The sequence below is a fragment of the Musa acuminata genome, chromosome BXJ2-1 (genome assembly GCF_036884655.1).
Source record: "Musa acuminata AAA Group cultivar baxijiao chromosome BXJ2-1, Cavendish_Baxijiao_AAA, whole genome shotgun sequence".
In the NCBI taxonomy this organism is placed as follows: Eukaryota; Viridiplantae; Streptophyta; class Magnoliopsida; order Zingiberales; family Musaceae; genus Musa; species Musa acuminata.
In genome coordinates this window covers 2,261,471-2,284,127 of record NC_088338.1, presented here as the reverse complement: position 1 = coordinate 2,284,127, position 22,657 = coordinate 2,261,471, and the positions used below count along the sequence as shown (strand labels likewise).

The window sequence follows — 22,657 nt, the reverse complement described above, 5'->3', positions numbered from 1 at the left end:
TGGACAACGAGTGGTGTAGATGCAATCGTAATTGGTTGTTTGGTTCCTTCAAGACAATCCGTCGGCTATTTCTTCGACCAAATATTAAAAACTTATTCGGTACAGTAACTTTCAATACTAACTGGAACAGAAAGTATGAATCTTTACCCCGTTTTGGTAATTAACCTTTATTGATTATCCAATTCTATCCTAGTTTAAACTTTGAATGTTTAAAAAGTAAAACCTCAATCTTTACCCTGCTTTGTCTGACTGCTCGAATGGACTTCAATTTGAGCGTGGATGGAAGGAGTTCGTTGCGGACCATGCCATGCAGATTGGACACTTCTTGGTGTTCCGACTTGACGGGTGCTCTTCCTTCTCAGTGTTGGTGTTCGATGCAACTGCATGCGAAAAGGAGGTGGCTTTCCTTGCTAGGCCTTGCTGCGGAAATGTGGCCACCATCAGTCGGCTCCTGTCTCGCAAGAAGGCAGCTGTCGTTGATAGGCCTCACCTGCAAGACATTGATACTGTCATTCATGTGAACGTTGATGAGAAGGAAGTCAAGGACTCAAAGACTTTGGTTTTGTCCCCAGTTGATGTTACAGTAACCGAAAAAAGGAGGAAGACAAAAGCATCAATCGCCTTGCAAGCCAGGAACCGTTGTTGAATGAGATATGCATGGGTGCGATGGTCTGAAATTCAAAAGATTGAAAACAAGCCCATATGACAAAGCAGGTTCGACTTTTATTCTGTTTGAGTTTTTGTTCTCTTTGATGTACTCAGAGATCATGCAGTTTGCTACTCTCTTCTGTTAATATCAGATGTTAGTGGCCATTTTTAAAATTTGTATGTTATGTAATTAACTTGGCATTTTCAGACCAATTGATTCAACAACTCTTAGTTATATGTCTTTTCAGAGAAACAAATCAATGTGGTAATTTTGTCTTACAGTACCACTTATGAAATTAAATACTAACAGAGTCTAAACCTTTAAAGTCTATTAACTCAATTCACCACAGTTCAATTGTAAATTGAGCTAAACTTCAGAGAGGTCATGGCGTGTAACTGTAAATATAGACAAAAAAGAGAATTTCAGTTGTAATTTTGTTCACAGCATCAGTCTGTTAGTCTATGACACTTGAGATATTAATCAGAGCTAAATCATTCATGCCAGCTGCCAAATGTAGTCCTCATTCTGAAGATTCCACAAGACAATCAATAAGCAAGAAATATGTTGGTTGATTAAAGCAATTGGATGAGCATTCAGAATGTTGGCGACTACCGAAGTCTGATGAAGTTTGTCGACGCGGGGAAGAAAACTGTTTCTTTTCTGAAAATGCAAACATAATCTTTTCTTCTGAAAAGGTGTGATTCCTTTTAGTTACTTTAAGCTTGTTTGGTCAGTATAACTTAAGTTAATTCCAAGGCCTTGCCATCTCTATGTCTTCTAGTTGTGGCAAAGGTGCAAAGAATGCCAGCTCTTATCTTGCAACGGCAGCCTGTCACAAAAGAGGAAGTGGAAAGTGCTCTTCACAAGGCATAATTATTCAAATCAAAGAATCCAATTTTCCATACAGTCACGTATGACATATGTTTACACAGGCAGGCCTTTTTATGGTAAGCATATGGTTGTCTATTTTTCATGTCAATAATAACTTCTTGTTACCTTGAACTCAAATAAACATTTTTGTGTTTCCATTATCCAACTTCCTAAAAGATTAAATCATGTTTCTAATGAATAATTTGAGAAGAATTTTCTGCCGTCTGCATTCCAGCTTTACTTCCCAACTTCATCTGTCTATATGTTTAGTTCCTGTAATATTGTAAATCTGTTCCTTCTATTCGTCTGCTATTACTACTGCCATATGATTGCCAGCAGAATATATTGTTGAATAATCAAACATATTGCAGAGATATTGAAAGCGTTTTGCATTTCAGTATCACCTATCTGCATATTAGTTGTAGATGATACAACATACATGCATAGTCACCAATTCCTATATATATATATGTGTGTGTGTGTGTGTGTGTGTGTATATATATATATATATATATATATATATATATATATATATATATATATATATATATATATATATATATGTTGTGAGGTGTATGGAAAAGTGGTTCTTTGTCCTTTATTTTCTTAATTAAAGTGGATTTAATAGCAAAACTATGAGCAGGATTTTTCACACAGACATTTATGAAGAGTGGAGAAAGTACTAGTCGTTGTATGAATTTGGAGCAGAATCTGACAAAGAAAGCCTTTGCTAGATGCATATCTTGTGAAAATGTCATCCTTTGGATAATTAATGACAAAATATATGTATAATACAAGCTTAAAATGAAATTCTATGGATAATTAATGAAAAAATGTGTGTATAATGTAGTCCTGTTCTGAAGAACTTTGCAGTTTAATTTTTTTAGACTGCTATGATGCTTGTTGCCATGATAGTTTCTGAATATCTGGTCCTCAGCTGGTTTATTTGTTGAAATAGGCCTTGATAGTTAAAACACTCTGTTACATTTGTACTAATGTTTTTTTTTTTCCAATTGAATCTTTATAATACAAAATTTAGCTGGATTTCAAAATTCTTCAGCTTCATTCACTTGAGAAGCATGTGCTTTTCCTATTTCAGAATCATATTATTATAATCTATTCACAAGCATTTTGTTGCAAGTTTAACAAGGCCCCTCCTACGTGGTTCTGTTCATTCCGTTCAAATCTTGACTTTGTTTAAGTGGTATACAGAATGTTCCTTCCTCTTTTGCAAGACTTCAACCTCCAAAGATCTCTCAAAGGATTACTCTCTGGGATGAAAATGGGAAGCCATGGCAGGTGACCTATGTATATTGCAGCTATCGTGGCTGCCTAGGCGGTGGTTGGCGAGCCTTCTCGTTTGCTCATAATATAGAGAAGTATGATGTCTGCATCTTTGAACTGATTAAGAGAATTCATCTGAAGGTCCATATCTTTCAGAGTTGTAAATGAAATAACACCATTGATTGGTAATTGTAAAAGGTAAAACTTAAAATTCTATTGCTTTCTTTTTCTTTTTCTCTATCAATGGACAATAAGTATGTAGCTTCCAAGATTCCCTTTTTTTTTTTATCCAATCAAGGATGAATATTGTTAGGGATTTTCATTTTTACTTAAATGTTATGTACACAATGTTATTGTCCAGTAATTCTCTATAGCTTCTTCCTCACCATGATGCTTCCAGTGATAGTCACCGCAATGTTTTATTGACTATCTGAGCTTCACAAGAATCTTATTGTGGCTCAAGCTGAGATTGGAGTAGCTGCAATTATTTTTTCCATAGCAACATCCTTTTAGAAGCATTTACTTCCTTTATTTTAAACTGACAATAAGAAGAAACATATTGATTAGTAGTACTTTCATGATCAGGATTTCTTAATCAAGGATGGTTCAGAGGACTTCTTTAGCCTAATAATTCTTTGATATGTCTCAACCAAGGATTTCTGGGTTCCTCTAATTTGGTATTTTTGATACCCAATCTTTCATATTCCTTTGTGATATTCATTTAATTACATATGCTGTTACTCATGCAACTCTTATGAACAGTCCTGTTAAATCCCATCCTTTGTAATTACAGAAATGGAAGTTTCTGTATTTGATTGTTTCATTATACTAGATGATGGAATTGGAATTCTTATAAACCCATAGATTAAATGGTTATCTCTCACTCTTTTGGTCCATTTTAGTCAAGTTGGTAGCCTCCTAACAAGAACTAGGGGACAAGAGTGGGTGGAGCATATAGAAAGACAAGAAACTATGTCAGATCTCATAGATATGAATGTTAATCATCTTAAAGATAGACATATAATCCCTTAGTCTAAAAATCATTTCTCCTCGAATCATAAAAAGGTAAGATAAGAATTTGACCAAAAGTGACCCATCATATTGACATTTAGTTATAATATAAGATAGGGAAAAAAAATAATTCTTTGCACTATTTCATATCAATAAAGATAAATGAGTCAATTAGTCCAAGATTTTAATTTTATGCTAAAAACATGTAATATTGGGCCTAAATGAGTTAAATTAATATATATGATCAGTGGGAAAAAATTGATATAATATGCATACAAGAGTTTTCTAAACATGTGTCACTCTCTTATATATCTGTCTAATCACTTTCTCTATCATCCTCTTTCTCTTCTCTTATCCTTTTGCTATCCTATTTATTTGTTGTCCAACATTGAACAATTTATTTTTTTAATCCTTTTGGTCATCAAAATTTTCAGATCATCTTATAATGAAAATATATTTCACAAATGTATTTTTATAACTTTTGTATATTTTTAAATTTTATTTATTAGAATGTGGTTTGATGACAACTATAACATGTCACCCTTTGTCCACCAAAAACGTTTTCTCATCTCTGATGACTCTTACCAAGAAACCCACCTGTCAAGGTCTTGGACGAACAGTAAGATCCATACCGGGTCCCATGTCGCGTACAGTCTAACCCAAGCTCGGTGGGTAGATAATCTAGTACTGGTAGAAAAGACAGCGCGCTTTCCTTGAAACCGTGAGGGACTGCCGTCTCTGTAAATATGTCGTTTACTCTATTTTGTTACCTGCTTTGTGATTCGAGAAGCTTTGCTTGCGACAGTTTACTTGTGGGCCCATTAGGAAGGTACTCGCGGGGGGGTGACGAACTAACAGGTAGATGATGACCTTCGATTCCAGGAGTCACGCTCTTATCGGTTGTTGTCGACGGCAATTGCCTAATCTCGTCTGATCCGGCGGCAATGGCCTCCCGCCGCCTCCTCGCCGCTCTCCTCCGTTCCTCGTCCGCTCGCCGACCCACGCTCGCCCGGCTCTCACCATCCCCCTCCCCGCCCCGTCGCCCCTCCCCCGCCGGGTACCTCCTTCACCGCGCCACCTGCTTTGCCACTGCCGCCGCGGCTCCGTCTCCACCGGCTCCGCCTCCTCCCCCCAAGGCGGCAGCCGGGCCCAGCGGAAAGATCACGGACGAGTTCACCGGCGCCGGCGCGATCGGGAAGGTCTGCCAGGTGATCGGCGCCGTCGTCGATGTCCGATTCGACGAGGGGCTGCCGCCGATCCTGACGGCCCTGGAGGTGCTCGACAACCAGATCCGTCTCGTCCTCGAGGTTGCTCAGCATCTGGGCGAGAACATGGTGAGGACGATCGCCATGGATGGGACCGAAGGGCTCGTCCGTGGGCAGAGGGTTCTGAACACTGGCTCTCCCATCACTGTAAGCTCCTAAGCCTCTTCTCTCTCACCTTTGCTAATCAAATTGCCCTTTCTTCGATATCGACATCAAATTAAAACCTTTAGCATTACTGACGTATCTATATCTTAGTGGAGATTGGACGAATGCATATGTGTATGAGTAGTGCCGTCTTGAGATTCGTCAAACAGATTATTAGCAGAGGATGCTAGCATATGATTTTGTGTAGTTTTATCTAAATATTAAGATCGTGCTAGATTGTATGATAACCTTGTTTAGTGGGATTTCAAATTCTTCATCGATAGTTTAAGTTTTCAACTGGTTTTGACTATTTTGCCAAATAGCATCCAGATAATGATCAGGACAAGTTCTCTCTCTCTTTTCCATCAATTTACAGCTAAAGTTAATGCCACATTTTAGAAAGTATCATTCTTGACACTTATTAACTTTTAACTTTTACCACCTCGCTTTTTTATGTCATTGCTGAACACATAATGATTTGGTAGACTTGTTTGACTTAGATACTGTTTTTAATTCAGTGGTGTAGTGCATATTGGAAATTTGGAATAGATGATATAGATGATAACCTTGTTATCTTGATTTTTCATGTCTGGTTATCTGGCAGAAGTAATACATATGTCATTTTACACACATTATGTGACTTAGTTACTTGTTCAGGTACCTGTTGGTAGGGCTACCCTTGGCCGCATTATGAATGTTATTGGGGAACCGATAGACGAGAAGGGTGAAATAAGTAAGATTTCAGGGTTTATTTTATTTTTTTTCTACACTTTGTTTGAGTCAGTTTCATATCGTACTCAGCTTATGATATTGTGCATGTTTCCCTATTTTTCTTGTTTGCCACCTTTTTTCAATGAAAAGAGACAAACCATTTCCTTCCAATCCATCGTGAGGCACCTGCTTTTGTTGAACAGGCAACAGAACAACAGATTCTTGTTACGGGCATCAAGGTGTGATTTTTAGCTCTCCTCATTTTAGGTCCAGCATATTTTCCTTTTTCATCAGATACCTATTGTTGTGTTCTTCCTGTTGCAACTTTCATATTTTAATAGGTTGTGGATCTTCTGGCACCTTATCAAAGGGGTGGAAAGATTGGTTTGTTTGGTGGTGCTGGTGTGGGGAAAACTGTACTTATCATGGAATTGATCAACAATGTTGCAAAAGCTCATGGTTTGTCTTAACTTCCAATCATTTATTTTTGATATTGATGAGCAATTGTTAACTTTAATTGTCACTTTCTTTATCAGGTGGTTTCTCTGTCTTTGCTGGTGTTGGCGAACGAACTCGTGAGGGAAATGATTTGTACAGGGAAATGATTGAGAGTGGTGTTATTAAGCTGGGAGACAAGCAGGTCTAAATAGAACAATCTTTTTATTGTTTTTCTGTTATTTTTCTATTTTAATGCTTTCTTATACAGAATTATGCTTTTTTACTCGGTTTGTGTGCCAGATTGAGAGTAAGTGTGCTCTTGTATATGGGCAAATGAATGAGCCCCCTGGTGCTCGTGCACGTGTTGGTTTGACAGGGTTGACAGTCGCTGAACACTTTCGAGATGCTGAGGGGCAAGATGTGCTTCTCTTTATTGACAACATTTTCCGCTTCACACAAGTTAGTCTGCAGAAATCTTGCATGTATAATATTTTCCTTAGCATTGCTTCCGTATTTGTACTTGGTATTCTCATACATTATGTACAACTTAGGCGAACTCTGAAGTGTCTGCTTTGCTTGGTCGTATCCCTTCTGCTGTTGGCTACCAACCAACTCTTGCTACTGATCTTGGAGGGCTGCAAGAACGTATTACTACAACAAAGAAAGGATCTATTACCTCAGTGCAAGCTATCTATGTGCCTGCTGATGACTTGACAGATCCAGCTCCAGCAACAACCTTTGCCCATCTGGATGCCACAACTGTGCTTTCACGACAGGTTTCATTTGCAGTTGTAATCTATAAACTATTTGTCATTGTGATAATTGTGTAACTATCCTAATTTACTTTCCTCTTCATTGCTTCACTTGTAGATTTCTGAGCTTGGCATCTATCCTGCTGTTGATCCTCTTGATTCCACATCCAGAATGCTTTCTCCGCATGTGTTAGGGGAAGAACACTATAATACTGCTCGTGGTGTTCAGAAGGTTCTTCAAAACTATAAGAACTTGCAAGATATCATTGCAATTCTGGGAATGGATGAGCTTAGTGAAGATGACAAGTTGACAGTTGCTCGTGCTCGAAAAATCCAGCGGTTTCTGAGCCAGCCTTTCCATGTTGCTGAAGTATTTACAGGTGCACCTGGAAAATATGTTGAACTGAAAGAGAGTGTTAACAGCTTTCAGGTCAGTAACTTATTCAAAAGGCTAGTGCCTACAAATTTTTATCTTTACTTTAAGTAAATTCCATACTGTGCTTGTATTGTGCTAAAAGTATTCCATGATTTTAGAGTTTTTAGGCATAGATACATTCTAGTGATTGCTACATTAGGAAAATTTCTTTTCAAACATATACTTTCAATCAGGGTTTGCCAAACCAGGTACTGGATCCGACTTAGATATTCATTGGGCTGGTACATATCAGCCTGTACCAGTGTATCGACACATGCTGCACCTGTAAGTACTGGTGTTTCAGAGAGGAAGAAAAAGGGGAGAAGAGGAAGAGCCAGTGGAGGAAGGAGGAAGAAAAAGGGAAGAAGAGGAAGCGGTGGAGGAGGAAGAAGGAAGAAGAGGAAGAGGAGAAAGACTTACATAAGATGTGGCGGTGTGCAGTGAGGTCGTGATCGCTCCTTGGTCCGGTATCCGCCTGCCTGAGAAGCATTGATCGCAGCATCAGGGGTGATGCTCGTGAGCCCTGCGGAAGCGGAGGCGGTGCTCGTGAGCTGCGGCACTCGCGTGAGAAGTGGGAATTAGGGTTTCCCACTTCTCTTATGCGGTGGATCGGATTGGGGTGGGTCTGCATACCGATCAACGCTTGGACTGGTACATGCCTCCTGTTCTGTATCAGTCTGAGCGAAACGGCGATTCCTGCTTTCAAGTCCAGAAAATTGCATGTTGGAATGGGAAAACATGGAATCTGTAGAGTTGCAGGTTCTATAGGGTCTTTGTTGGTCTGTTCCTATGCATAATTTCTTAAAAAGCATTTACTCTGTAAAATTTGCCATTAGTTTGTTGCTTTTTGTTGGTTAAGTTAGAGCACTGCACGTGCTGTAATCTAGATGTTTGGTAAGATAAAGAAACCCTACAAGAATATACATATATATATATATATGTATATATATATATATATATATATACATATATGGATATATACAAATATATACATGTATATATATATATATATGTATATATATATGTATATATATATATATGTATGTATATATATATGTATATATAAATATAAATATAAATAAATACATACATATTGACTGACTATATATTACATAGAGTTGCCTAAGTGCTTTTTACGGAATGGAATGGACTTGATTTGAACCACCCTGGTCCAACTAACCTCAGAAGATAGCTGACCGGTCACTGGCCTTATTTTCGTATGTAGATGGTAGCGGGGTCTGTCTTGGGCTTCGCATGCCAGATAAGAGACCTGAGAGTTGATGTGGGGCCTCGATTGATGTTCTTTGAGGTTGTTTTTGATCAGGTCAGAAACTGGATACTTACAGATGGTTTTAAAGATATAATCTGGCTAAAAAAAGGAAAGAGATAGAATCTGGCTTCAACAAGTAATCATGTATGTGCCTGATAAAAAAAAGTCTAATGGTCCTGCTTGGATCTGTGGATTTTCGTCTCTTTTGCCACATTTCACTTAAAGGATTGTAGATAGTGCATTGGGCATCCTATGTTTGCTTTTTTCTTCTTTTTCTATTTTCCATACAAAAGGATTTTCCCTTAAAGAAAGAAAGATCCCCAGTAGAAAAAGATATGGATTCTAGAATCTTGTGGCTAGCAAAATAGGGTTTATTTAGATGGAGATGGGACCACCAGCCCCTGTATGATGTGGAATGGAGAAAAATGTGACCTCATTAAGGTGCATGCAACTTCTCCAAGGCTTACAGCCTCTCCATCGGGGTGAAGAGCAGTTAGGGCCCGCTTGTGAGGATTGCAATGGTATTTTAAGGGAAGGGGAGCAACCACAACAACAGATGAAATTTGATTATATTAATTATTAAATTTTCAGCATATTACTCATGTAATTAATGGAGCTTTCTGGAGTAGATTAGAAATTTAGAAGTCTGGTGTGGTTAGAAGTTCACTATTGGTGCTATAATTGACAATGAGATTAATAGTGCACTAAGCCTAGAGATAGGTATCGAAATTTTGTCATCCTTCTATTTAATAAGGTATTTCTTTTTAACCCTCCTCTTCTTTGGGCGGTCAAGTTTTTTACCCGAAATGGAGAATGCCATTATAGGGACCAAATGTTATCTAGTTGTATCAAAGTAAGGGTGTCCTATGCAACAATCTATATGGCTTGTGGTGTTTCTACCAACACTGACATAATGGGAGGTGAGTCCCCTGCTCATCCTCAGGAATTCGCCAAGCTGAAATAATAATGGACGTTATGCATGCAAAACTTCAATATTAATTTGCATATCTTCAACGAGTCAATGCGCACTTGGACAAGATGATAGACAATCATCAGGGTTTTGAAGGCATTCTTGAGGATAGTAACAGCCTATTGAGTTACACCTCAAAAAAAAAAAAAAAAAATCCAGTTTACAACAATCTTTGCAATCTACCAAAACGCAGCAGCTATTCCTTTCTGTTTAGCAATCTTTTTCACTCTAACAACCCAGTTTGATGACCTCTTATGAGATGTGGATAGCAGGTCAGCCTTTGAATGGTTAGTCATGCTATTTCAAGGGAAGGACAAACAATCACATCAACAGATGAGAATATATATATAGTAGATTACTTAATATATTTTTAGAATATTGATCATGTAATTCATAGAGCTCTATGGACAAGAAAATAACTGTGATCAAATCAGGAGATTTGATCAAACCCTATATGTATGAGATTCTGCAAGGCATGTAGTCTTATAAATAGGCTATTTTCCCAGAAAAAAGGTTAGAATATTATCACCTTTCTTCTATCTTATTCTTCCGCGGAAGGCCAGTTCTTCTCCTTGAATTTGAGAGTATCTTGATAGTAGGGTCATATTATTCCCCTTTTTGAGAATTGTATGTGCCTACTATCAATTAAAAATGCAAGTACGGGCAATTCACAGCAGGCTTCACCTCCTTGTTGTGAATTGTTGTATCACTGAATTTAATTGATTAGTTCTATACTTGATTGTTACTTCATGAAAGGTGGTTTTTAGTCCAACGTAAGGTTACTTCTTTAGGACATGCATGATCAGAGTTCGAGCTATGAAAAGTCTCTTCATATATAGATGTAAGCTGCATACATTGATTCTCCCTAACTACATTGGTGGAAGTCTTGTGTTTTAAAGTCACCCTATATTCAATTGTCACTTCATCTACAAATAAGAAGCATTTTCAATTTTACTGTAATGAAGCCCTTTGGCTTTTGTGATTTGTGTCACAAAATATGACATTCTTGTACCTTCAGCATCAGAATGTGTTGAACTGCCTGATTTACTGGATTCTATTGGATTTGATTTTTTCTGAAACTTCTTACCCTGTGCATATGTTGGTGACTTGTGCTCCTATATTATGATTGGCAGGGTGTTTTGGATGGCAAATATGATGATCTGCCTGAGCAGTCATTTTACATGGTTGGAGGTATTGAGGAAGTCATCGCAAAGGCCGAGAAGATTGCTAAGGAGTCTGCAGCATGATCTGAGTTTCTTCAGCATACTCAGATTTTTTTTTTTCTATATATTCAATAATATCAATGATGTAGCAGCAGCGACTGCTGCTTGCACTCAACAAATTTGCAATTTTTAGGTTTCGACTCATTCTTTATGCTTTATAGAGCTGGGGATTTATAGTTATTTTGAGAAGAGCACACATGATCCTTCCGGGATACATTTGGCCCAATAAAAAAGATGCAGAATTTGATCATGCATCTAAAACATGAACACCAAGCATGTTGGTGTTCGACCTATCTCTCATCAATTCTTGTAATGTGTCCAGTGGCTGTATCCTACCAACTTTGGTTGAAACATTTTTTTTCGTTTGATTTGTTATCTCATACTTGACCTCAATCCTTTTGGCGATGGAATGCTAGTATCTGCTTTGTGCTTCATTCAGTACATTTAGTGCAAGAATTTAAGTGATCTTATAGCTAATAATAATACTTTGGTATCTGTTACCACTTTGTGTGATGCCTCAAGAAACTGCTTATGCTTTAGTGAGTCTTTTCATGCTGCATATTCTTCTCCATTCATAACAGTTTCCTATGTTATATCCTTTTATTTCCTATTAGAATAATTGTGTTGTATATTCCTAGTAGAACAATTGACTTAAATTCTCTTGTTATCTCTGTTGTTGAGACACCTCCACCCTATCAGGACAACTTAGATACTGACACCATGGATATTTATGCTATTCTACATGATTTCTGATATTTCTGTTATTGCTATAATATTTGTTAATTTCAAGAGACTTGGTGTAGATATATTACATTCTTAGTTCATGGAGGTAAATATGCAACCAGCTTTAATATGAGCATATAACAACATTTATAGAGGCTCATAATTTCTTGATATCATCAACAATGTGCATTATTTCTGCCCATGCAGGTTGAAATATTTTATCCTAAGATATCTCGGATTTATCTTACATTAGAGTGGCTTATTTTTTAGTAAAGGATAAGTTTTGAAAATGGATTTTCATCTTCGTATCGATAGAACATTGTTACGATTAAAAAAACAAAATCTTTATTAGGTCAATTAAAACATCTTTTTCAGATTTATTGGATGAGATCTCCAATTCTTAGCATATAATAAGGTCGCTCACTCTTAATTACTATGTTGAGGAGGTTGATAAAAGATGCGATTATAGATTCCTTCATTTATAGTATTTTCTAAAGTTTCATATACAAAGCTAACCAAATTTTATGGACATCCTTTAAAACATCATTGAGTCCTACAAGTTTTTGAGAATAACAATTGTGGACAAATGTGAAAGTACACACCAACATTTACATCTCAAAAAATTAAGATGGATAAATTTAATATTTATCGATCCCATTGTTCAACCAAAATTAAGACATCATCACTCTTGAAGCCCTCAAAGTATATATAGTAAAGGGGATTAATCACCTAAAGAAAGATGGATCAATAGATGTCTCAATGAAGGATGATTACTTAAAATTATATTAAAGTGGATGTAAAACTAAATTAATCTTTTAAAAAATAAAAAAAATCATATGCACATAATTTGGGATTTAAGAGATCATTTGCAGTGAGAATGACTCCATTTTACTATTCTTACTATTTGTGTCGGCCTTTAAGCCCATCAAAGACATTTTAAATAAGCTGTCTTCCATATGTATTCCGCAAGCAGTCTTTTCGAGGGTGTGTAAGTTTTGGACGCAAACTCTTCCTCTCCTCTTCCTTAGGGTTTTCTTTTGTCTTCTTCTCTCCTCCATCGATCCGACGAGCGACAGCGATCCGCCGCTGGATGGCAGGAGTACGGTGGCCTCCGGAGGACTCCGACCTTCAGCCTCCGCGGGTACCCGCGGCCACCGCTGCTGCTGCGGCCGCTGCCGCGGCCGAGATGATATCGGACGATGACCGGTCGGTGGCGGCCGACTCGTGGTCCATCAAGAGCGAGTACGGTAGCACGCTTGACGACGAGCAGCGCCACGTCGACGCCGCCGAAGTGCTCCTTGGCTGCAACTTCCCTGCCGCCGCCTCCGATTACAGGTTCACCCGTTTCCCCTTTCTTGGTTTCTGTTTCGTGTTTTCTTGTAGTGCGATGGTAGTGGGATTGGCTTCAGTCGCGTCTTTGCGCTGCCGTGGTTCGTGAAAGCACTCATATTTGTTCCACTGTCGTGGTTCATCATAAATATTTGATCTTGGTTTTTATTGGGTGACCGACTGCTGTTTCGAAGCTTATGCCAATGAATTGTTCCATCGCCGTGCTGGTGCAAGACTGTGTAGTTCTTTCTACATTCTTCGAATATTAAGACTTCCCTTTCTTCATACCATCCTTTGACCGTTGACCTTCCGCCCTTCGTCCGAATAAAAAGAAAAACCTTGTTTTTTCTCTGGTATTCTGGAGCATGCTATTTGTATACATGCTTTTGATTGTTTTTAATTGTGTGCGCAGCATGGTGCTGTCACGTTCTATTTTAATATCTAAAAATTGATGTCTTGGGTTTTTGGAGGACATACAAAATTGTTACCTTCTGAGGTTTGTGTAGTCTGTACGCTATATAATTATTTTTCAGTGTTCAATATTCTATCTGGATTTGCTGTCAGATTCAAGAAGACATTTATTTAATTTCAAACTATACTTTGCAATTACATACATTATTTATGTGACTGATAATGTTAACTTACAGTTGCCAAATATGTTTGAAATGCCGTTTTTCTGTGCAGTTCTGATAAGGATGGTACAGATTCAAATGAGGTTGAGGCATCAGTATTAGGGTTACTGAGCTATTGGGATGCTTCTTATGCTGAGGATCTTGCTAATTTTCATGAACATGGCCATGCTGGTGAAATTTGGTAAGTGCACTGTGATTCAAATAATAGAATCAGTGTGATAATTAGTCCTCTGGTTTGCAGATTTTTTTGTATGTTTTTGTTAGTCACCTTTTATTGGGCACCACATTAAAATTGCTCCTTTGCTAAATGGGTGTCGGAGGATGATGGAAATAACCTCTTGGCTTGTAAGGACGAGGCTACAAGTATTGATACTGTTCTGTGCTGCTGTATTTACCTTTTTGTTTGGTTTATCATATATGAATGATAACCATCGGTTATATGAACTGTCCATGTACAATCTAACAAGATTTATTTTACTGGAATTTTCTGTTCTTTCTTTTTCGGGACCATAATATTTATATGCTATAACATGCATGCCAAAGTTCTAAACGAATTTTGATGTTGTTTCACTACTTATGTCATGACTTGGCTTTTGGGTGACTGATCCTTTAACTTGATAAGTTTTAACTAATGATTCAAAATGCTTAAGCCTAAGTCGATAATAATATGTTTACATAGTCTTATAAATTGATTCAAGTTTTCTACGTTCTACATGAGACTAAATTGGTTGTCACAATCTCCAACACTTATGGTTTGAAATATGCATAATATCCTCATCAAGGCCTAAACATAACTTATAATCATTGCGAGCATGTGAGACTCAGTTCAATGGTGGCTCTACATCGTGATATGTCTATAGCTCTATCCACATATTGCTTCTTCCTACGTAGGACACTCAATATGTGTCTTACTGGGTCCACTTTGATACCAATTATCACGATTTAATCGGATGGGATAATTAACTCATTTATTTAATAGGTTTAAAACATTGATCCAAAATTCATAATCTTAAGTCAAGGGTAGTATATTCATCTTGTCTTATAAGCCAATTGAATATCCTGCCATATTTGACCCAAAATACACTTGCCTTTTTTGCTATCTGGATAAGAGAAATTATTATTATTATTCTGGACATTGATGGTGATGATTAAATGGGGTTATGTGATCTATCAGTTACTACAGGTTCTTGTTAGAGACACAACAGATTGCACCCTTCTTTAGAATCTGTATACCATATGGTCTTCTATTATGTTATATCACCACAATTAATGGTGCTTGTTGGTTGAATCTAGTGTCAAGATTTGTTAGTAGTGGCTGTAGACTAGTGCAGTAGTGCTAACTATGATTCTGCATCGAGTATGACCTGTGTTATTAGTATGGTTGCCACATGGTCTACTGCTTGCCTGAAACTACAAACTGGACCTTGAAGTGCCTTATTCTGTATTATCTTTTTCACTTTTTTTGCACTATATATGCTGATAAATTCATGATTGTTTGATCAATTAAATAGTGAAGGAAGTTAATATGTAGACTTGAAGACCTCAGTTCTCAAAACCACAGGACAACCATATTTTGACACAGCTAAAGCTTGAAATTTTTGTAATCACTACTTGTTTTGTTCTCCTCAGTATAGTTGTAAAATTGCTTTAATCCTTAACTTCAATATTTATTACATAACCTTTGAGCTCAGTGCTCATCGCACAATTGTTTTTATTCTATATTGCCGTTGGTAATTGTATTGGAACTTGTTATGAATGTCATTATGCTGACAGGTTTGGGAATGAAGTTATGGAAACTGTTGCAGCTTGGACTAAGAATTTATGTGCAAATGTTTATCAGTCGCAGAAAGAAGATGATAACAACAACTGTACATCTGACTCTGGTAGGACCTCTGACCTGTCTGGTTGGAGTGTCCTTGATATTGGAACTGGGAACGGTCTGTTGCTGCAAGAGCTTGCAAAGCAAGGGTACTGTTCCATATTCTTGTCTCAACTAGCTTAATTCACACTGCATCACTTCATTCCAAAGTTAATGGATTGTTAGATTACAATTTAGTGGTTTATTATCAGTTAACATTTTTTCCATGTAGACCCCACTTTTCTGAGTTTTCTTTATACAACACAATAATAGTCTTTTTTGTTTTGAAATTATTCACTTTATGTTGTCTTATAGAAAGGTCATAAGATTTGTCAAGCTTCATATTTTCATATTTTCTAGGGAATATTGCCATATGATTAGCTTAATTTGTTTCCATCAATTAGGACAACTTTGATGCTATCCTACTTACCCATTTTGTACTTATTGCCTTTCTTTTCCATCCCAATGCTATGTTATAAGAAAAGGCTGAGGTACTGACTTGTGACCTGGGTTCCAGGATTTTGATCATGGATCATTTATGATCCAGAACATAAAATATCATTGTTTCAGCAGTCCTAACAAGGAATAGAAAGGGGAAAAAACAACATACACAAAGCCATTGTGTCATAAATTGTGCCATAAATCTATTTTCAATTTGAGGCCTGACAATTTGGCGGCCCACTATATAATGCGAAGCCATTATTAAACTCTAGTTACATTAGTACATTAAGAGAACATTTTTTTATTACTTTCTTGTACTGTAATAGGCAGTACGTATCGGTCCAGGCATGGGTTGGTATGTCGACCACCCTCGTTTCAAACGATTTGGTCCAATTCTATACAAATAATAGACAAAACAAAAATCACGATGGGGCTATCCAACTTGACATAAAATAGAAAAAAACCTAAAATAGAAATTAGGGTTCACGAATGTGAGCCCTCTCCTCGTGTTCAACACTAGTGGCGTCGTCGTTGCTTTGCTATCACATTGTCATTGCTTCGCCACTATCGCTGTTGCTGTTTTGTGATGCTGTTGCCAATGTCGTTGCCGTCGTGTTCTATACTCCTTGAGACACTCCCACCTCTTCTCCATTCTCACTTCTTCCTTCTCTATCACTTCTTCCTCCTCCACCACTTCCTCTTCTTCCTTCGTCCTTCCCCATATGTTCTTCGATTGCCTCCTCTTCACTCTCTTTTTCTCTCTCCGAAACATTGGTACATAACAGTGTACCGACACATGGTACATCGATATTGACTGGTTTGCACTGGTCTAATAGATCATCGAAATGGTGATCCTTGGTTCTATGTTTCTCCTAGACCTATACGTACCAGTCTGATGGCTTATTGGGTGGGCAACACAGACCATGACATATGCTTTCTGACACTACATATAGTCAAATCTTAGAAAAAGTTCGATGCTATGTGTTGGTGTACCATGCAGTGATTTCAATAGGCGCTCGCCTAGGTGCTCGGGCGAGGCGAGGCAAGGCCCGAGCGCCTCACTTCATTTCCAGGCGACTCGCTTCAAAGAGGCGTTGCCTGGGCGCTCGCCCGAGCCCAAGCACTGGGCGCTTCGAGCGAGCGCCCGGGTTAAACCAGGCGATCGAACTAGCATTTTAGGTCTGGTTCGGTGTCCGGTACTTTAGTTGGTTCGATCGAACAAACTAAAGCACCGATATCAACCTTCCTCTCGCGACTTCCCAACCCTAACCCTGCTTCCCAATCCCGCTCCTGCTGCTTGCTGTTGTCGCTGCCACTATCGTCGCTCCTGTTGCTGCTGCCACTGTTGCCACTCGTCGCTCCTGCTGTTGCTACCGTTGCTTGCTTCCACCGCTGCCACTGTCTTCGCTCGCCGCTCCCGCTCTCGCTGCCGCTGCTCGCTGCTACTGTTGTTGCTACCACTATTGTTGCTCGCCATTGCCGCTGCTCGCTGCTACTGCTGCCACTGCCATTGTCGTCGCTCCCCCTGCCGCTGCCACTACTCTCAGTCAATAGCCTCGATCTTCCTTTTATTCACACTCTTCTCACTTCGATAGTATACTGTTAACAGTATATTAACAGCATACTGCTAACCGTATACTAGTAATAGTATTTTTATTTATTATATTAATAATATATTATTTTGATTTTAATACTGTTAATTTTTATTTATTTGAAATTATTGTTATTGTTTTGAATTTTGAGATTTTTTGTTAATGTGATATTATGATTTTACAAGATTTTCTTAATTTAATATCATATTTTTATTTAAATAATTATATTATTATATTTTAGCGTCTCGCTTCGCTCAAGCGAGCGCCTAACGCCTCGGGCGTTTTTGGACCTTGGCGCCTTTTGACGCCTAGCGCTTTTTAAATCACTGGTACCATGTATCGCCACATCGGTAGGTATCAAGCCTATATTGGTCCAATGGGGGGATTGGCATAGGTCCGGTACTTGAAAGTTGAAACATCATACGATATATGCGTTATTTACAAATATCTTCATGGGCACAAGGAATGCTTAATTCAACTTTCTTCCTTAATTGTAATGCCTTATTCTTTCTTGAATACTTATTTGAATGGTAGAGTTGGATTCTTTCAGATTTGGTATCTCCTTTCTTGTTGGAGAAAAACTTTTCTTCTTAGGTCGCCATAGATGTTCTCTTTTACTTTTATTATCTTCAGAATCCATGAACTTATTTACCAAAGTTAAAGAATTTTCCTTCTAAGGGCGTCATAGACGTTCTTTTATACCTTTTATTTTCTTCAGAATCTATGAAATTTATCGAAGATAGCTTATATAGCTCTTTAGGGGGGAATGTTGCTAATATGATTACAGGATAGAGGGATAAGGCATATTTCTGGTTTTCAGAACACAAGGGCATTTGGTGGGGGGCATGAAATTATGCATGTTGGATTTTTGCATCTTTGGAATTCCAACTGGGAATGCAAGCATATAATGTAGTGACTGCAAGCTATATATTAAAGAGATGACTTTTTCATCATTACTAATTTAACATGTATGTCTTTGAATTGGTAACACATTGTTTCCTAAAACTTAGATATAAAGCCAACAAGCAAGAACTTTATGATAATAAGAAAACTCTTTACCAGGTGAGATGTTGATTTTTCATTGAACTTGGTGGGGAAAAAAAACTAATTGGGATGATATAGGAATTTAAGGAGCAAATGTATGTCCAGGATAGAAAAAGGGAAATTGGAAGAACAACAATATGAGATTGACTTTGAGGCTTGATGGCTTATAAGATAGAGAGGTCTCAGAAGTCTTTCATCAGTCTAAAGATACTCTAATTCTAATGATGGCTGAATTGTGATTTTAGTTAAAGAACATATTTCTTAAATGACAACGAAAGAACATACATCCATGACCCAGAAACATTATAAGGCTAAAAATGAAGAACCAATATTTAAGAGGTTTGTCACATTCTCTTGTCAAAATTCATGCAAGCCTTACGTTTGCTGTCTATTTCTTGTCATTCAGGCACCCCTAGTGGAATTTGTAATGCTCCATCCTCAAACCAGAACAACTCTAAACCTTAGGAAACAAAAGGGAAGCCCACCTATTTCTTTCTTCCTCCTGAGCTGCTGCCTGTTTTGGTACACCTAAATTTCAGTTCATACTGACTGGTCTACCACGTGACTTCATTGGATTGCTGGAACTCAGCATAGGCTGGAACTGGTAATCCTCTGTTACTATAACCATTAGCTGAATCATTTGAGGATTGAAAATTTAGATGAAATAATTGAATATCTTATGCCATAAGGTTAGATGAAAAACAGAACTGAGGATTGAAATTCTTTAGCATACTTCTTGTGACATGGTGTATATGTTTATTTGATAACTTAAAAACTAAAACGGCACTTGTTGGATGGAGAACAATTTGATGAAGCACACATCTCTTATAGTTACTAGGCATTGATTTATTTCAAGAGGATGATGCACATGTTGTTAATGTGACTGTTTGGCCTGCATGGGAGATTCTATTCGTGTTTTTCAACCTGAGATTGGGTTTCTTTGTTAGCAACCTGTATATCATACTTATCAGTAGTTATTGATAATAGTTAACAAGTAATGGATATCAATCATTTGTTCAGTTATGATGTATATAAATTGCCTGCCTTTTTCTGCCTGGGGAATGGTTTACTTGATTAGTATATTTTGTTAATAGGCTTTGGAAATTTGTGCCATCCATCTGTTCATGTTAGCAACAAATCAGATCTTGTGACTATTATTTGAGCCCATCTATTGTTAATATTATCTGTTGCATTTCCAGGTTCTCTAATTTAACCGGAACAGATTACAGTGAAGGAGCAATTGTCCTTGCACAGAACCTTGCTACCCGAAATGGTTATCCAAATATAAACTTCTTGGTATGCGATATAGTGAAAATATCCTTTGCATACTTTGGTATGATCATAACTAATGGTACTTGATATAATAGTTTGCTTCTTTGTTGTTTAAATTTACGTAAGTTCATGGTGGAGACATGTTGCAGCATTTTGTCTCTATTTTGTAATTTACCAGCTTTGATAAGTCAAAAGGTGTACATTTTTTGTTTCTAGAGCTTTCTATCTCAGTTTTATAATCTCTAACTAAGATTGTATGTTTAAACTTTTAGTTTTTTGATGTTTATATGTTCTTTCTGTTTAATCTGATGACCTTCTTTCTATTATATATATTCACAGGGAATTTTTTTATTTTATTTATTTGAGGTTATTTTGCCTGAAAACCAACCTTATACCTGTTCTACTGCATAGCTGAATATATGTATACATCGAAACAAAATAACCATCCTAGTTGTAGTGTTTTCTATAATTCTTGCATAACAGGTAAACATAATTCATTCATTTAAAGTATGCTCGTTTCCATCTAGGTTATTTTTGAGACCTACTGGAAACTTGGATACCGGTTAATTGTGGCAGGTACATAACCTGTGGCCAATAAAGGTTTTACATTTTCCGGACCTTGGCCTTCCAGATTTCTTGGAAGCCTCCGTTTCTTCCCAGAAGTTGATTTGAGTTTATTTCGGAGGTCTATGTTTGAAGGGAGCTACATCTATCTGCTTCGAACTTTGATCAGAAGCTCATGGGTTCATAAATGAAGTCCCAGCTGCTTATAGTTTTGAAGCTTGGATTAATTCTACATTTTGAACATACCAATAGCAACATCTCCAACAAATATGGTTTTAGGATCTGTGGTAGGTGCTATTTGTGAAACATCGTAACCAATATTGTAATATGTCAACTGAGACCAATCTGTACATACAATTGACTATTATTTTTTTCCTCTCTGGTATAAAGCTGAATGGGTCTCCATATGCAAATGCACCTGAACATAGAGGGGCATCAACAGGCCGCCCTATGTGGTAAACCAAGTCTGATTTAATTTAGATCCTTGATGTGTGGTGACAAGGATAATTTTGAATTATCTTAAGCATTAGTCAAATTTTGTATTTAGGGTTTGTGGTAAACCACCAGATGCATGTATAAAATTGTCATTAAGTTTGCTCTTCATGTTATTATTTATTATGGAGTTATGCCAAATGTATACTTTTCTTAAAGCAGCATGGCTTCATATGGGTTCCATACCAATTTAAGATGTATTACATCAGGCACTCCAAAAAGGGTAGCTTTGTTTGAACCAGTCATGTACAGTCGCATTGGAGATGTACAACATCTCAGTTTTGTATTAAAAATTTTAATTGAGTAAATTTCTCTTAATTAAAGCCACAACTATCTTTTTTCAACTTGAATAATGGACGTCGCATTGGCCATTTTTTAGCATGTACAATTACAAGTGACCTGGTTTTCTATTTTGTTTTATTGCTTAAAGTAACCTTATTTCAAATTGTTGAAAAACTCTAATATGCCAGCTCAATCAGATTCATATGGTTATGGCTTGCATCTCTGGTAATCTATGCTTATAGCAATCTTTTTGTCTAAATATCTGTTGAGGCAATGATAAGCTTGTTGATGATCATAGTCTTCTTTATTAACATCAGGTAGCAATTCTCTAAGGCACGTTTTGGAATTGTGGTGGTGTGCTTGTAGGTCGATGATGTTCTGGAGACGAAATTGGACAGAAAGTTTCAACTTGTAATGGACAAAGGGACTTTGGATGCCATAGGCTTGCATCCAGATGGCCCACTTAAAAGGTAAGATCATTGAATTTTAGCTTTGTTTTCTTTTCATCGACTGATTCAGTTTAATCCATACGATCTCATTTTTATGCTTTCAATCAGTCTCGATAAAGAACTAGATGGATGGATTCTTAGTGTTTGATGACTATTCCAACAGTATTGATTGTTTTAATGAATTTTGAACATTTCTAACTCTGACATTAGTTAGTGCTGTTTTAATGACTATTCCAACAGCATCTTTATTGTCTGTTCGTTATCATTCAAGTTAGAAATGATTAGACTGGTGAACGTGAAGCTACTAGTGCCGACATAACTTTGATTTATTTTTTTACTGTCAGGATAATGTATTGGGAGTCAGTATCAAACTTGGTTGCACCTGGCGGGTTACTGGTTAGTGCTAAACCCTTTTTTAGTCACTTGTTTCTCTCTTTCTTATCTTGAAGTAGCTTAGATAGTGAGCCTGAACAAAGATCGGGCTATGGTTGGCTTCACTAAGTTCACGGTGAAATTGACTAATGTATCCAGGTCATCACCTCATGTAATAACACAAAGGATGAGTTGTTGCAAGAGGTGGAAAACTTAAACCAGAAAAAGGCTAGCATACAAGAGTTGGACTCAGAATCAGGCAGCACGCCAGCAGTTTTACAATACATCGATCATGTCAGGACGTACCCGACCATCATGTTTGGTGGTGTGGAAGGATCTCGTGTTTGCTCCGTTGCATTTCGCAGAAGCTGAATCAGGACCTTTTTTAGTTTCCAAAACTATACTGTCAACGACTAATGTGATGAATTATGATAAACGAAGTGGTTCCCTGTACTTTGTTATGAATTTTTGTTTCCTGTTTCTTCTGTAATGTCTCTTTCTGTTTAGGGATTGGACGGTGGGTTATCTTTTGTTCCTAGATAAAGACCTCACGATATTACTTCTAGCATAAAAGAAATATTAATATCGTGCAAGAGTTCATGATC

At 37.4% G+C, this 22,657-nt stretch overlaps 2 protein-coding genes and 1 pseudogene across 3 annotated transcripts; all 3 read left to right on the top strand.

Annotated features, from left to right (window-relative positions):
* The first annotated feature begins 220 nt into the window (after positions 1-220).
* LOC108952593 (B3 domain-containing protein Os11g0197600-like) lies at positions 221-3,005 on the top strand (annotated as a pseudogene).
* Positions 3,006-4,680: 1,675 nt separating this feature from the next.
* LOC135598396 (ATP synthase subunit beta, mitochondrial-like) lies at positions 4,681-11,395 on the top strand. 2 transcript variants are annotated; one of them, XM_065092118.1, is made up of 9 exons: positions 4,681-5,226; positions 5,869-5,956; positions 6,085-6,173; positions 6,276-6,393; positions 6,471-6,574; positions 6,673-6,831; positions 6,924-7,148; positions 7,243-7,554; positions 10,913-11,395. In XM_065092118.1, exons 1-9 carry the CDS (start codon positions 4,759-4,761, stop codon positions 11,024-11,026), a joined length of 1,677 nt encoding a protein of 558 aa, XP_064948190.1. In that variant the 5' UTR covers positions 4,681-4,758; the 3' UTR covers positions 11,027-11,395. The 2 variants fall into 2 exon arrangements, with proteins under 2 accessions (XP_064948190.1, XP_064948191.1); XM_065092119.1 differs by having other exon boundaries at positions 4,682-5,226; positions 5,881-5,956.
* Positions 11,396-12,688: 1,293 nt separating this feature from the next.
* LOC103987307 (uncharacterized) lies at positions 12,689-22,657 on the top strand. The gene is made up of 7 exons (XM_009405574.3): positions 12,689-13,060; positions 13,739-13,867; positions 15,460-15,654; positions 19,821-19,917; positions 21,598-21,701; positions 22,025-22,076; positions 22,212-22,657. The coding sequence occupies exons 1-7, from the start codon at positions 12,816-12,818 to the stop codon at positions 22,422-22,424; spliced, it is 1,035 nt and encodes a 344-aa protein (XP_009403849.1). The 5' UTR covers positions 12,689-12,815; the 3' UTR covers positions 22,425-22,657.